Source organism: Engraulis encrasicolus, chromosome 1 (assembly GCF_034702125.1).
Source record: "Engraulis encrasicolus isolate BLACKSEA-1 chromosome 1, IST_EnEncr_1.0, whole genome shotgun sequence".
NCBI lineage: Eukaryota > Metazoa > Chordata > Actinopteri > Clupeiformes > Engraulidae > Engraulis > Engraulis encrasicolus.
Window position 1 is genome coordinate 10,850,531 of NC_085857.1, and position 13,640 is coordinate 10,864,170.

Sequence of the window (13,640 nt, forward strand, 5' to 3'; positions counted from 1 at the left end):
GTGTTTTTCTGTCCTTTTAAGGGATGGCACTTAGGCCTACTGTAACATCCTATTGATTTTGTGTATTCATACATGTGTGCATGTGTGTGTGTGTGTGTGTGTGTGTGTGTGTGTGTGTGTGTGTGTGTGTGTGTGTGTGTGTGTGTGTGTGTGTGTGTGTGTGTGTGTGTGTGTGTGTGTGTGTACCTTAAAAATATCAACAGCACTGGGTTATTAACTTTGAATTGTGGGGAGAGGATCACATTTTTATATTTTACTGTTTTTGATTTACTTGATTAATTTGTTAATACTCATATTATTACTATTATTTACTTTAATTTAGTATACTTCATGATATACTTCATGAATTTAAACTTTATTTGACTAGGCCTACTTCTTTTTGGTTACTTCTATAGGCCTACTTCAAACTACGCAGTGTTGTTGCTCCACCTACAATTTCGTTGACTTCATTGACAATGACAATAAACTCCTTGAATTGAATTGAATTGAATCTTGAATTAAAAATGGCTATTTTTGGAAATTCAAAATGGCGGACCATGGAGAAGATCCCCCTTTTCATGTATGAAAAGTGCCATTTTTCCAGTCATAATGAAAACTTAGAATTTGATGCTGGTGGTAAGTATTCATGAAAAAGGTAACATTAGTGAATGGGCAGCATGAATTCTGGAAATAAACAACTAAAAATCTCACAGTGTCCCTTTAAGTATTTAATAGTAATTAGGCCTAATAATGAATTATGAGATACAAGGTTTCTGTCGTACAGCAGCATTATGTGAAATGTCAACGCCAATAAACCACAGGAACAATATCATATGTTTAGGCTAAAATACTGTTACTTTGTGTTGCTTTTTTGTCTCCTTTTCCACATTTTACCATCTTATTGTTTCTAGATTTCTTCTTGTCTCCTCAGTGAACTCTGAGCAGGATGTGGCGACTATGGGGCAGGGGCGAGGGAAGCCCAGACAAAGGACCAGATAGAGGTGAGGCATACAGTATGTTGAAAAAGGTAGGTCTGCACACTGCCGATAAGCTCCAAAAATAAACTTTATTTAATCAAAAACCTGCAACGTTTTGATCACCCTGGATCTTCATCAGGTTATGCTATAAGCTCCAAAAATAAACGTTATTATTTCAAAATGCAACGTTTCGATCACACTGATCGAAACATTGCATTTTGAAATAAAGTTTATTTTTGGAGCTTATCGGCAGTGTGCAGACCTACCTTTTTCAACTATCTGGTTTTTTGTCTGGCACCTGCAACAAGTGTTTTTGGATGTGCGCACCCTACCCAAAACTACATACAGTATGCTGCCACTTGGCCTAGTTTGAATTTTGGCTGTTTTCATCACTGTAATGTATTATGTGTATGGCCAACTTCAAAGGATATTTTTTTCATTTGCAATCGCAATGTTGAATGAGAATAAGCCCCAAAAGAGTTGCTTCACCTAGGGTGACAATGGGAAAACTTGTTATCCCCATGGCGGCAAGATGCTACAAGCAAAAGAAACGGACGGGAGGCACTAGTTTGAGTTGGATCCTCTGTTTCTCTCATTTACTCTCCTTCTCACCCGTCTCTCCCCTCTCACCCGTCTCTCCCCTCTCACCCCTATCTCCCCTGTCACCCCTCTCTCCCCTATCTCCCCTGTCACCCCTCTCTCCCGTATCTCCCCTGTCACCCCTCTCTCGCCTCTCACCCCTCTCTCCCTATCACCCCTCTCTCCCTATCACCCCTCTCTCCCTCAGGAAATGAGCCCCACCCTACTGTAAATGCCACATTCTCAGCAGAGTCAGAAGGCAGAATAATTGCTCCTGTGTTTGTGAACTCTGTCGTTCACGGGAGTGTGTCTATTGCAGAAGCATCCAATGTACCAGGTATTACATAATTTAACAGCATTTGTTCATTCTCTAATTTATAATTCATTCAGTTTTGGTTTGGTTGCTTTCACAGCAATCAGTTGTAACATTCGCCAGATTTCTGTCCAAATGTAAGTCCACATATAAGTTATTGAATGGGAATATGGAAGGGAATGTGTGGAATCCCATCAGTTGTCATTGTCAGTGTACAACATTGTCATTGTGCAAAGCACGCATCTATGCTATAGTGCGTCTATTGTGTATACAGCAAGTTTGGCTTAAGATTAATGTTGTAAAGGTGTAATGTTATTGAGATTTTTTTATTTTTCTCAGAACAGTTAATATTATAGGCCTACTGTACTACCTGTAATGCAGCATAATTTTGAAGTCATCAACTACTACAGTCCAATTCAGTTGTCTCTGAAAAAATCTTCCAATTATAAAAGTATTTGTTAAAAAAAACCCTTCAGATCATAGCACAGCATATTTCACCTAATATAAGGTTGTAATTGTCACCACTTCATTAAGTTTAACCTTGAGGTAACCTTGAGGTTACTGCTATCGCTTACAACTAGCCAAACCATATTTTAACCCCTTTCATTAAATTATAAGTTTGTTAACCTGAAATACTTGCACTCTTTTCTACATAATTGTGTATCAGCTATCTTTTTACTTTTCTGGAGGAAAAAATGCAACATGACATGGGCTACTGTGTGTTTGTTTAATTGCATACAGTTTTAATGGTTTGGTTTTGTTGTACACAACTGCCTTCTTTGGCCAACATTAAACAAGCTTGGAAGTGGTTATCAAAGCTTGTCAGGAACTTGGTGTTTTTGTTGTTGGTCAGTTTAATAACTATTGCAATATGGTGTTTGTTTTCAATCAAGGAAATCTACCTGATCCTGAAGCTATCAGGAAAGTCATAGAAGATCACAAGCGTCAGATGCTGGAAAGATACAGCATGGTGTTCGAGGGCCTTGTACAGAAGGAGCACAAAACACGTCTAACGTCCATCTACACCCCGCTGTATATCATAGCAGGAGAGAGTGAGGAAGTGAACAGCGACCATGAAATCTGGCAGATTGAAACAGCAAACCGCAAACAAAAGCGTCAGTATGATAAAATCAGCATCAACGATATCTTTGGGGAGGAGCAAGCATGCAAGCGGGTGATGACCAAAGGTGTTGCGGGAGTTGGGAAGACTGTGTCTGTGCAGAAGTTCATCGTGGACTGGGCAGACGGGAAGGCCAATCAAGACCTGGATTTCGTCATCTGTCTTCCCTTCAGAGAGCTGAACCTGCTCAGAGATGAAGAGCGCAGCCTTCTAAAACTGATGCTGGACTTCAACTCAACACTCAGACCACTGGAGGGCATCGACTTTGAGAAGCACAAGGTGTTGTTCATCCTCGACGGTTTGGACGAGTGCAGGTTCAACCTGAACTTCAGGGATAACATGCCTGTGTTCCGCATCACAGAAGACGCATCGCTAGACGTGCTACTTACTAACCTCCTCAAAGGACAGCTCCTTCAGTCTGCCCTTGTCTGGGTCACATCAAGACCAGCCGCGGCTGCTGTGATCCCATCAGACTACATTGACCGCTACACAGAAGTGCGGGGATTCAACGACGAACAAAAGGTTGAGTACTTCAGGAATAAGTTTAGTGACAGAGAGAGGGCCGAGAGTATCATCAGGCATGTAAAAACAACAAGGAGCCTGTACATCATGTGCCACATACCAGTATTCTGCTGCATCACCGCGACTGTGTTGAAGACCATGTTGAACCAGGAAAACGCAGGCGAGATTCCCAAAACCCTCACGGAAATGTACACACACTTCCTTTACACACAGCTTTCGATGTCAAACAAAAAGTTCATCGGCAACAATATTTCCAACAGAAAAGCTTTCCTGGTGCAAAACAAGGAGGCCATCCTGAAGCTGGCAGAGCTCGCCTTCCGCAAGTTGGAAGGCGAAGGGGGATCGATCCTGTTTTATGAGGACGACCTGAAGGAGTGCGGCATTGACCTGACAGAAGCGTCTGTCCTGTGTGGTTTGTGCACCGAGATCTTTAGGGTGGAACCTGTGATGTTTGAGAAGAGGTACTACAGCTTTGTCCACCTCAGCATTCAGGAGTTCCTAGCGGCGCTTCACATCTTTGCCTCTTTCCTCAAGAGAGACATGCAGGCACTCCGCCCGTTTCTGACATTCAAACCCAAGAAGATGTTCCTCTACCTACTCCTGAAGAACGTCATAGACAAGGCTCTAAAAAGTGAAAACGGACACCTCGACCTGTTCGTCCGTTTCCTGCTGGGCCTGTGCCTGTTCCAGGAGACCAAAAACCATCCCCTGGATGGTCTGCTACCAGAGCCGGTGGACAAAGACAAGGAAGATGATAACAAAAGCATCGAGGAGACGAAACGGTATATCAAGAATCTGGTGCACAAGAATCTCTCACCAGAGAGGTTCATCAACCTGATGAACTGCCTGACAGAGTTGAAGGACAGCTCGGTGCACAAGGAGATGCAGCGGTACCTGCAGTACTCGAGTAATCCACAGACTGAGCTGGAACCGTCCCACTGCTCCGCCCTGGCCAACATGGTCCTGCTGTCGGATGAGCCGCTGGAGGAGCTGGACTTCCAGCGCTACAACCTTGGTGACGGAGATGAGGCCAAAGAGAGACTGGTGCCAGCTGTGCGATGGTGCAAGAAAGCCAGGTACAGTGTTTATTATTTTAGTGTATCAGAGGGTTACATGGCGCTATTCCGACATTGATGTAACTCTAACCCTAACTCCTAACCCTAGGCATATCGGAATAGCGGCATGTTGGAATAGCGAGCTGTCCCCTATCAGAGGTTAGCGGTCTTGCCCATGGCAAAGAAATGTTGCATAGTGTAATGCATTACAATGCTTTGTCTGAGCAGGCTGTTTGAATGCAAGCTGTCGGTCCACTGCGGTGAGATATTGGCATCGGCCCTCCAGTCAGACCACTCACCCCTGAGGCAGCTGGAGCTGAAGAAGTGCCCCCTCACCGAGCAGGGCCTCAAAAAGCTCTGCTCCGCTCTCACCTCTGACTGCAGGCTGCAGGCCCTCAGGTATGTTGCTACTAATAATAAACATATTAACTCAGTGTTTCTCAACAGGGGTGCCGGGGCACCCTGGGGTGCCGCGGGCCCCCCTCAGGGGTGCCGCGGAAACTTGGCTGATAAATAAATTATCTAATATGATGCATATTTGCCTAAATTGATGAGTTAATGCTAGTCAGTGGAATCTTTCATCTGCCATTTATACACAATAAAGTAAATATAGGTCGCCCCAGTCAGCTGCAACTTTGAATGTAGGTTGTGTGACGTCTCCAAATGTGTTACTTTTCTAAGCTTTTGTGGTATTGAATGCCATGTTACGGCTTGTTGGTTTGGGGTGCCTTGGAATTTTTCATGAATTGAAAGGGTGCCTCGCCTAAAAAAGGTTGAGAAACACTGACTGACTAGCTAACTAACTAGCTAGCTGCAGTGCCCCCTCGAAGAGTTGGGCCTCAACAACTAGCTAGCTGCAGTGGCCCCTCACAGAGTTTGGCCTTATCAACCTCTGCTCCGCTCACCTCACCACAATGCAAACTGGAGGCCCTAGGATGGCCATCTGTCCTTAATTAATTAATCGAATAGCGTGATTAATTCATCAAAATTAATGCGTTAATGTCCCAGCCCTAGTTTATTTATTTCATCTTTCTTTCTCTTTCTTTCTTTCTTTCTTTTTTGTCTTCCTTTCCAGTCTGGCGGGCAGCAGGAGCACGTCTGACTTCATGTGTGAGGTGCTGGGCCAGGCTCTCTCCTCCTCCGGCCCCCACCTGACGGAACTCAACCTGAGCCGCAACATGCTCTGCAGTAAGGACGTGAGGGACATCACTACTGCCCTCAAGAAAAGCAGCTGTGGTGTCAACACTCTCAGGTGAGGCGTCTTTGCACAATTCGGTGAGGCCTGTCTGTACAATTGGGTGAGGTGTGTTTGCATCATTTGACACAGACACCACGTCATTGCTTGAATACATTGAAGTGAGGGATCTTTTCATTCTGTACCACATCATTTCGCATAGTGTTGGTAAGAAAAATGCAGTGCATTATAAAGATATAAGGTATTGATGTTTATTCTGATTCATAACCATAAATGTGCGTTCTCCGCAGTTAACAAAAATGCTGCATTACAACTGTGTAATAATGTATTCTTTGTAGACAGCGGAAATGGTGGATAATAACTGTAATTAATATATATTCACTGCAGATTACAGAAGTGCAGCATCAAAGAGCACGGCTGTGAGCTGTTGGCTGGCGTCCTCCGCAGTGAGCATGGCAACCTGACGGAGCTGGACCTGCGGGAAAACACGCTGAGTCGATGTGCGGTGGCGCATCTCTCTGAGGCTCTCAAGACCCCACAGTGCAAACTGCTAACACTAAGGTCAGCTGGTCTTCTAATACTACCTATGGTGAATTCAGGTAAATTGGGCCACTTTGGGAAATTCGCTGACCGGTACATGCAAAAAAAGCGGCCCAATTTACCTGAATTCATCATATATGTGTACCAGGGCTTGACATTAACCTTTTCACCCACCGGCCACTGTGGCTAGTGGTTTTTCCGAGTCACTAGCCATTCAGGTAATCCACTAGTCACAGATTTTATATAAAAAAATTGTTATCATAGTATTGCTGGTCTAACCTCAGAAGATGAGGTGCTAAAGCAAGATGGGTGTATAGCTATCTACATGGAAGTATATCAGGTAAATAGAAAACTGAGTAACTGAGATTATTCTTGAACTTAAATACAACTAATTGATACACAAGGGGCAAACAACAGAATATAGGCTGCTATGATCCGTATGCCATTCCAAGGAATAAGCGGCCAGCAAAATTGGCTAGTGACACTGAAAGTATTACTAGCCACAGCCAAGTTTTACCAGAATTTGGTCTGTTAGCTGGTGCCAGTGTCAAGCCCTGATGTGTACACTACAATGTCTGTTGACCTCGTTTTATAAAGGCGCACCAAGTCCTGGAGAGTCCTGGAGTCCGATTGGGGACAGTACAGAGTCATTGAATTATCAGGACATTATCACCAGTGCTGGGCTATCTGGATTCATTCGTTTCAATCCAGTGCCACATATTCCAAATGACCTGGTTTTACCTGTCCAATTCAACCAGATCATATCATGATGGAATGATCCCCTGGTCGAATTGGGCGGGTAAAATGAGGTAATTTGAAATATGTGGCTCTGAATTGTAGTAGCTAATGAATCCAACCACATGATCAGTTTCTACATGGTGTTTTTTTAGACTCTCAGCCACTGATATCACGGAGGAGGCGTCCTGGATGTGTCTGGCGTCAGCCTTCCGGGGGCAGCTGGACCTGACTGAGAGCAGGCTGACGGTGCCTGAACTGGAGCAGCTGTCTACAGCACTGAGGAGCCCTGACTGCAGCCTGAACACACTCCGGTGAGTGTGTGTGTGTGTGTGTCCATTTATACTCATTTTTTCCATACATTTGCATATCAATTAAGTGGTCTTTGAGTGATCTTTGATTTTTTGTGCACAAAAAGTATCTAGTATCTTATCTATTGATTGTTTGAAATTATTTTTGTTTGATTAATCAATTTATGAATATGTTACTATACATATATTACAAACATTCCTGATTGAGATTATGCGGTTGTGTAATTAATATATTGATTGATTGGTTGGCTGAATTGAATTGGACTGCTATTTTGTACACAGGCTGAGGCAGTGCTTCTTGAAAGAGGGCCACTGTGATGTCCTGGCCTTGGTCCTGAGTTCTGACGGGTGCCACCTGGCTGAGCTGGGGTGGATTTCTCAAAGGGGAAGTAGCTAGTCGGTTAGCAACTTTGCAGAGTAGATACTATAAAAGTTGCTAACTCCTGTGTCTCGAATGTTAGCACACAAAGTAACTACTGCTTGGAGTAATGTGCACTCTGAAGTAGTGGTGACTTTGAAAGTGAGGCGCCTCCTATCCGTATCTCGACAGTGAAGTTGAAGTACAGCTGGAGTAGATCCATTGAGTCCAGACATCACCTCAGCCACCCCAAGTAACACACAGTCTACTTCAGAGTGTGACTCCACCCATTAGCTAAACTTGTAGTACATATTTGACCACAAATGTGTCAATATCTTTTAATCCTGTGGTGCAAAAGCGCTGAAAATCAATCAACATGCACACAAAGTCATGATACAGCTACGAGAGTGTTCAGAACACAAATTCACGTCATGTCATTTGTTCGTGAAAAAAAAATGTCATATCCTTGGAATCTGATGAATCCCACACTAATAATATACATTTAGCTGTATACCGATTGAATTGCGTCTCATTTCGATGTGTAATTTGTGAAATATTTAGATAAGAAAGTATTGGTTACTCCCGGAAATGCACTGGCTTACGTGTCAAGTACTTAAATTTTTTTGGCGCGAATTTCATTTCATAGCCTAGGGGTATTTACGCTTGCCTATCAATGGGAAGACGCGAGCCACGCGGGTTCGAAACCAGTGTGCAGCATGTTGACAACAACTCGTGAAATCGTGTTTTGGACCCTACAGTGTAACACATTTTCCCTTGGCTGCACGTGTGTGTTGGTAATGCACAACATAAATGATCTATTTCTGCCAGATATTTCCAAAATTGTGGCACTGCAACCATGTGGATTCGAACCGGCGTGGCTTCTGTTTTCCCATTGGGATGCAAGCGTGAATACCACTAGGCTATGTAATGAAATCCGCGCAAATTTTTTTTTTTAGGTATATCACACTTCAACAGGCGATTTTCTGGGAGTAACCACAACTTTATTGTCCAAATATTTTACAAATTACACCGAAACGAAACGAAATCCAATCGGCATGCAGATAATACTGCATTATTGGTGCGGACGGTGTCAGATTGTAATGCCACGGCCGTGTTTTTTCACAAAGAAATTACAAGGTGTGTTGTGGAGGAAACAGCGGAGTCACGGTGTCGTGACATCCAATCAAATGTGCTGGTGGTGGTTGTACACTATTGCTTTCTACTTCACGCACTGAATTTAGGAGGAAACAGCTGAAGCATGACTCAGCAATCATGCTTATCTCTTGTTGCTTCTTTGGTCACGCACTGCAATGCCAAGAAAGTAAGTAGCGGTGTGGACTCAGGAAAGTAGCCGCACTACTTTTGGCTTACTGTGGGAATAGTAAGGTTTCGAGAAATGCACGGATTTCGCCTTGAAGTAAGTAGATAACTACAAAGTACATCTGTAGTTCAAAGCTAACATTGCGGAAACGCACCCCTGGACCTGAGTGACAATGACCTGCAGGACTCAGGAGTGGAGCTGCTCTCCTCTGGACTGCAGAGCTCCCACTGCACACTGCAGACCCTGAGGTACACACACACACACACACGCACACACACACACACACACACACACACACACACACACACACACACACGCACACACACAATCTCTTCCAGCCCTGCATGATCAATGGGTGCCTGTCAAACACACATTAACTACAAACTGCTTTGGTCTCCTGCAGGTTGTCATTCTGTGGTGTGACCGAGAGAGGTTGTGAGCATCTGGCTTCTGCCTTGATTTCAAACCCCTCCCACCTGAGAGAGCTGGACCTGAGCTACAATTATCCAGGAGACGCAGGAGTCCAACTACTCTCACAGAGGAAGGATGACCCAACCTGCACATTGACCACCATCAAGTGAGTTGTTTACAAGACATTGTAAGTCGAGCTGACTTGCTTGTGTATAGACTGTGTGTGTGTGTGTGTGTGTGTGTGTGTGTAAAAGTAAAAGTAGGAGTAAAAAGCAAAGTCTGCCGCAGTTTCCTTCCAACACACAAGTCGCAGTTAGAGCAGTGGTTCCCAAACTTTTCCCCCTGTGCACCCCCTTGTAAATGTGGCACCCCCTAATTGAATATTTTGGTGTGCTGATGTCAATGAAAGTATGGATTCACTGCACATTTTGCACAATTGTTTTGGGGAATCCTCTTTTTACAATAGTCTAGAGTTAAACTATTGTACAATTCACATGGACCCTTCAGCATACAATTCACCATACAATTAAAAACTACTTAATGTTCATTAATGCTGGAGAAAACCTCACATATCCACCATTCCTCTATTCAGCTCTTGCACCCCCTTATGCCAGGCTGCACACCCCCAGGGGTGCACGCACCACAGTTTGGGAAACCCTGAGTTAGAGTGATGTGCCTGATTCTGTGCTGGTTGTATAAAATTTGAGGGTTTTCATTTGAGCTTTTTGCAGTAATGTCTAGCCACCTCAGTAGGTACAATGGAATAACTGGTGTAACCACTATGTAATATCATGTGTTGCTACTTACACCATGAATTCACGTCTACTCTCACTCACACTAACCTGTGATGTTTCTATATGTCAGTGTGGAGAACAGTGCAGAGTGCTGGATGAAGTCAGCCCTGAGGAAATGTGAGTGAAAAATCATTGACCATACATAACACATGTAATATATGTGTATGCTACACAAAATGCAAGCCCTATTGTGGTATGTTTTGTTTATATATTAATAAACCTGACTGACGTCATCTGCCACATATAGGTAGTCCTTGGTACATTAAGCCCCAGGTTATAAAATATGATATAATAGACAACATTTTTTTTGTTAACAAGAAGGAAGTCCCAATGCTTTCCAGGTGTTGATGATTTGAATTGTGTTTCTATTGTGCAGATGCTCGAGAGGTCATGTTTGATAAGGACACCATGCACAGGCAACTCTACCTGACCGATGGGGAGCGCAAAGTCTGCTGCAGATTCACAGAGCACGACTACCCGTTGCACCCACATCGCTTTGCAGGCATCGAACAGGTCCTTGCACATTACATTACATTTATGTTTTTTGATCCATGAGACTACTAAAATGACACAGTGACTCTTTAAATTAGTGTGACATGTAGTAGAAAGGTTTTTTATGACTGCTGATTCTGCCAATTTCAACGCAATACAAATGGCATCACCCGGGCAGGGGAAGCTGACAGAAGGGGCCAGTTGTCCTGGGCCTGACAGAGCCCCCCAACCAATGCTTTTTGCATGTTCTCTAGAGACTTGTTCAGCATTTGGACAGCACCATGGGAAAATGCCCAGCCCTGTTTTCTGGTCCCACACTAGGCCTGCAGTAGTGTCTAATGTGAGCTTGTGTGTGTGTGTGTGTGTGATCTGTACACAACAGGTCCTGGCCAATGAAGGCTTCCGGCAGCGCTGCTACTGGGAGGCGGAGTGGGCGGGATTTCGCGTCTACCTCGGCATGACACACAGAGGCGTGGAGCGGAATGGAGATCATGGCCGCTTGGGCCACAACAACAAATCCTGGGCGCTGCGCTGCTACTACGCCAACGACGACTACGAGAACTCCTACACCGCCTTCCACGACGACCAAGGAACAGCCATCACATCACCAGGGTGCGCCCTCTGCAGGGTTGGGGTCTTCCTAGACTGGGACGCTGGCACACTGTCCTTCTACGCAGTCTCGGGAGACACCTTGGTCCACCTGCACACCTTCCGGCACAACTTCCAAGAAGACGAGGAAGACCTGGTGCCAGGAGTGCTCTTCGTGTCCGATGTTCACACCGAAGACAGTGTGTTACTTTGCAAAGTGGAGTAAACTGTAGTCAGAATGAGGCCAGTGCTGCCAGATGGAAAATCCTTTTTCTGGGCTTTTTGGGTGAAAATTATCATACAAGACCCAAATTGTTGTTTCAAGGCATCTAAATGAACTGAATGACAACTCTGAAATTATCGTACATCACGTGTGCTACTTTGCAAAGTGTAGTATAGTCTACCGGTAGTTTATTTGGTTTATTTCATCAGGGACCATGTGCAAAGTACATTAGTAATTACATAGTAAAAATATTACCTGCACCAGATTATATCTTAAAAGCTCATTTCCATCTGCAGTCCCTGAGTTGAGTAAACTGTAGCCTACATTCAGAGTAGAGACTGGCTGCTCATTGAATTTTAGTCAGAATTGCAGGATTTTAATTGTGATTATATGACAGATTTTACACATTTTTTTCTTTCATTGAAATTGTGGGCTCAGGGGCGCTGTGGCTTCTAATCCGCATCTAATCCGGACGGGGTCATTTCCTGGCCCTGCCCCATCTCTCTCTCCCAATCGTTTCCTGTCTACTCTCATGCTATCCTGTAATAACAAAGGCCAAAAAGCCCCCAAAAAATACTTCAAAAAATGTAGCCTACATTTAAAATGAGGCTGTCATCATGTTTTAGCGTATGTATTGCACGCTAGTGCATTCGGTGTGTTGGCGCAACGCCATTTAAAGTTAAGGCGTGCTCCTCAGACGCAATGGTAAAGCGTTTCCATGCACTTCTGAAATGTGACGAGGTTTGCGCAGGTTTCCCACCATGTCGCGCTTTTCTTTTGCCACCGCATATTTCTGTTGCTAAACGCAAATATGCTTTGCTGTGCCTTAAACCACAGTAAAGCAATTTGTCTACTGCTTTACTTTTGTCAAGAACAGCGTAATTTTGCAAATTTCTAGCTAAATTGTGCCCAAACCTAAACCATCCCTAAACCTAACCTGTCACAGGGCGTTGTGGAGCACGCCTTAACTTGCAGAGGCGTATTGGGCACACGCGATAGTCGGTTCAAATCAGTGTGTCATCTATACGCAATGCATGATGACATGTTGTCAGAATAGTGCCTGGCTGCTCATCGAATTTTAGTCAGAATTGTAGAATTTTAATTGTGATTAAATGAAAGGAAAATTGTTTGTATGTATTTTTTCTTTCATTGAAATTGTGGGCTCGGGGGTGCTGTGGCGCAGCACGCTAAGCCCCCCACATTTGGGCTTACAAGCCCACGGGTCACTGGTTCGAGTCCGGACGAGGTCATTTCCTGGCCCTGCCCCATCTCTCTCTCCCAATCGTTTCCTGTCTACTCTCATACTAGAACTATACTGTAATAATAAAGGCCAAGGCCAAAGCCCTCAGGGTAATTTCTTTGTGTGCCGTATACCAGCCACTAATTGGTCTAATTGCCTTGTGTTTTGCCTCTTGAATGAGTAAATGTGTGCAGGTGTGCCCGTGGAAGCCGATTGGCCGAGCTGTGGATGGGTCTTGACATGGGTGAGCGGGGCAGTCATGGGTGAGCGGTTAGGGCGTCAGACTTGCATCCCAGAGGTTGCCGGTGTTCTGTCGAGATGTGTTGCCTCGTCGAGATGAGCGACCGGTCGCCCTATTCGATAGTGGTGTTCTATCGATTTGCGATGCCTCATCTAAATGAGCGACCTTGATTTTCCGCGGAAGGCGTTTCAATCGGTCCACGTAGGACTGTTTTAATAACCATTACTTTGTTTATTTCGTGCGGAGTTTAGAACGTGCGGCTGCTGACCACTAAAAACCGTGAGCCTCTCGTTTGAGCAACTTAAGAAACGTGCCATATGAAAGAGACTGAGTTGAGTTTGCGCAGAAAGTGTTCGGGATCAGGGCCTGGCTACGGGTTGTTTAATGTAGTCTGTTTTGCTGTTGGTTTGGTTTCAATGCAACGTGGGCTCGCAAGGCAAATTGTCACATGCAATCATGTGCTATGGGGATAAACAAGCGCGGTTTAGAGATAGCAGATAGCGTATTGTGGCATTTGTTTTGGCAGATGTCTGTCTTTTAATGACCGGAATCATAATTTCATAACATCCCCACGCCAGTGCATTTCTTACCATGTTCAGGCATTTTACAATGCAGTCGATGCAAATTCTTGAGTGAAAAGGGTGGA

At 44.4% G+C, this 13,640-nt stretch overlaps 2 protein-coding genes across 3 annotated transcripts in view; both read left to right on the forward strand.

Moving 5' to 3' along the window:
* LOC134447136 (protein NLRC3-like) overlaps positions 1-7,932 on the forward strand; it is a 9,984-nt gene extending 2,052 nt beyond the window's left edge. For both annotated transcript variants that reach the window (XM_063196455.1, XM_063196446.1), the window contains 8 exons: positions 891-980; positions 1,744-1,872; positions 2,742-4,566; positions 4,774-4,944; positions 5,621-5,797; positions 6,128-6,301; positions 7,171-7,329; positions 7,609-7,932. In XM_063196455.1, coding sequence (XP_063052525.1) covers positions 926-980; positions 1,744-1,872; positions 2,742-4,566; positions 4,774-4,944; positions 5,621-5,797; positions 6,128-6,301; positions 7,171-7,329; positions 7,609-7,723 — 2,805 coding nt within the window. In that variant the 5' untranslated portion in view covers positions 891-925 and the 3' untranslated portion in view covers positions 7,724-7,932. The remainder of the gene's footprint in view (positions 1-890; positions 981-1,743; positions 1,873-2,741; positions 4,567-4,773; positions 4,945-5,620; positions 5,798-6,127; positions 6,302-7,170; positions 7,330-7,608) is intronic.
* Positions 7,933-9,161: 1,229 nt separating this feature from the next.
* On the forward strand, positions 9,162-12,957 carry LOC134445849 (cytolytic toxin-beta-like; the record flags this gene model as incomplete). The annotated part of the gene is made up of 5 exons (XM_063194974.1): positions 9,162-9,253; positions 9,409-9,582; positions 10,281-10,327; positions 10,587-10,723; positions 11,085-12,957. Coding segments are annotated over 5 exons (882 nt in total), but the record flags the coding sequence as incomplete, so codon positions are not given.
* Positions 12,958-13,640: the final 683 nt, after the last annotated feature.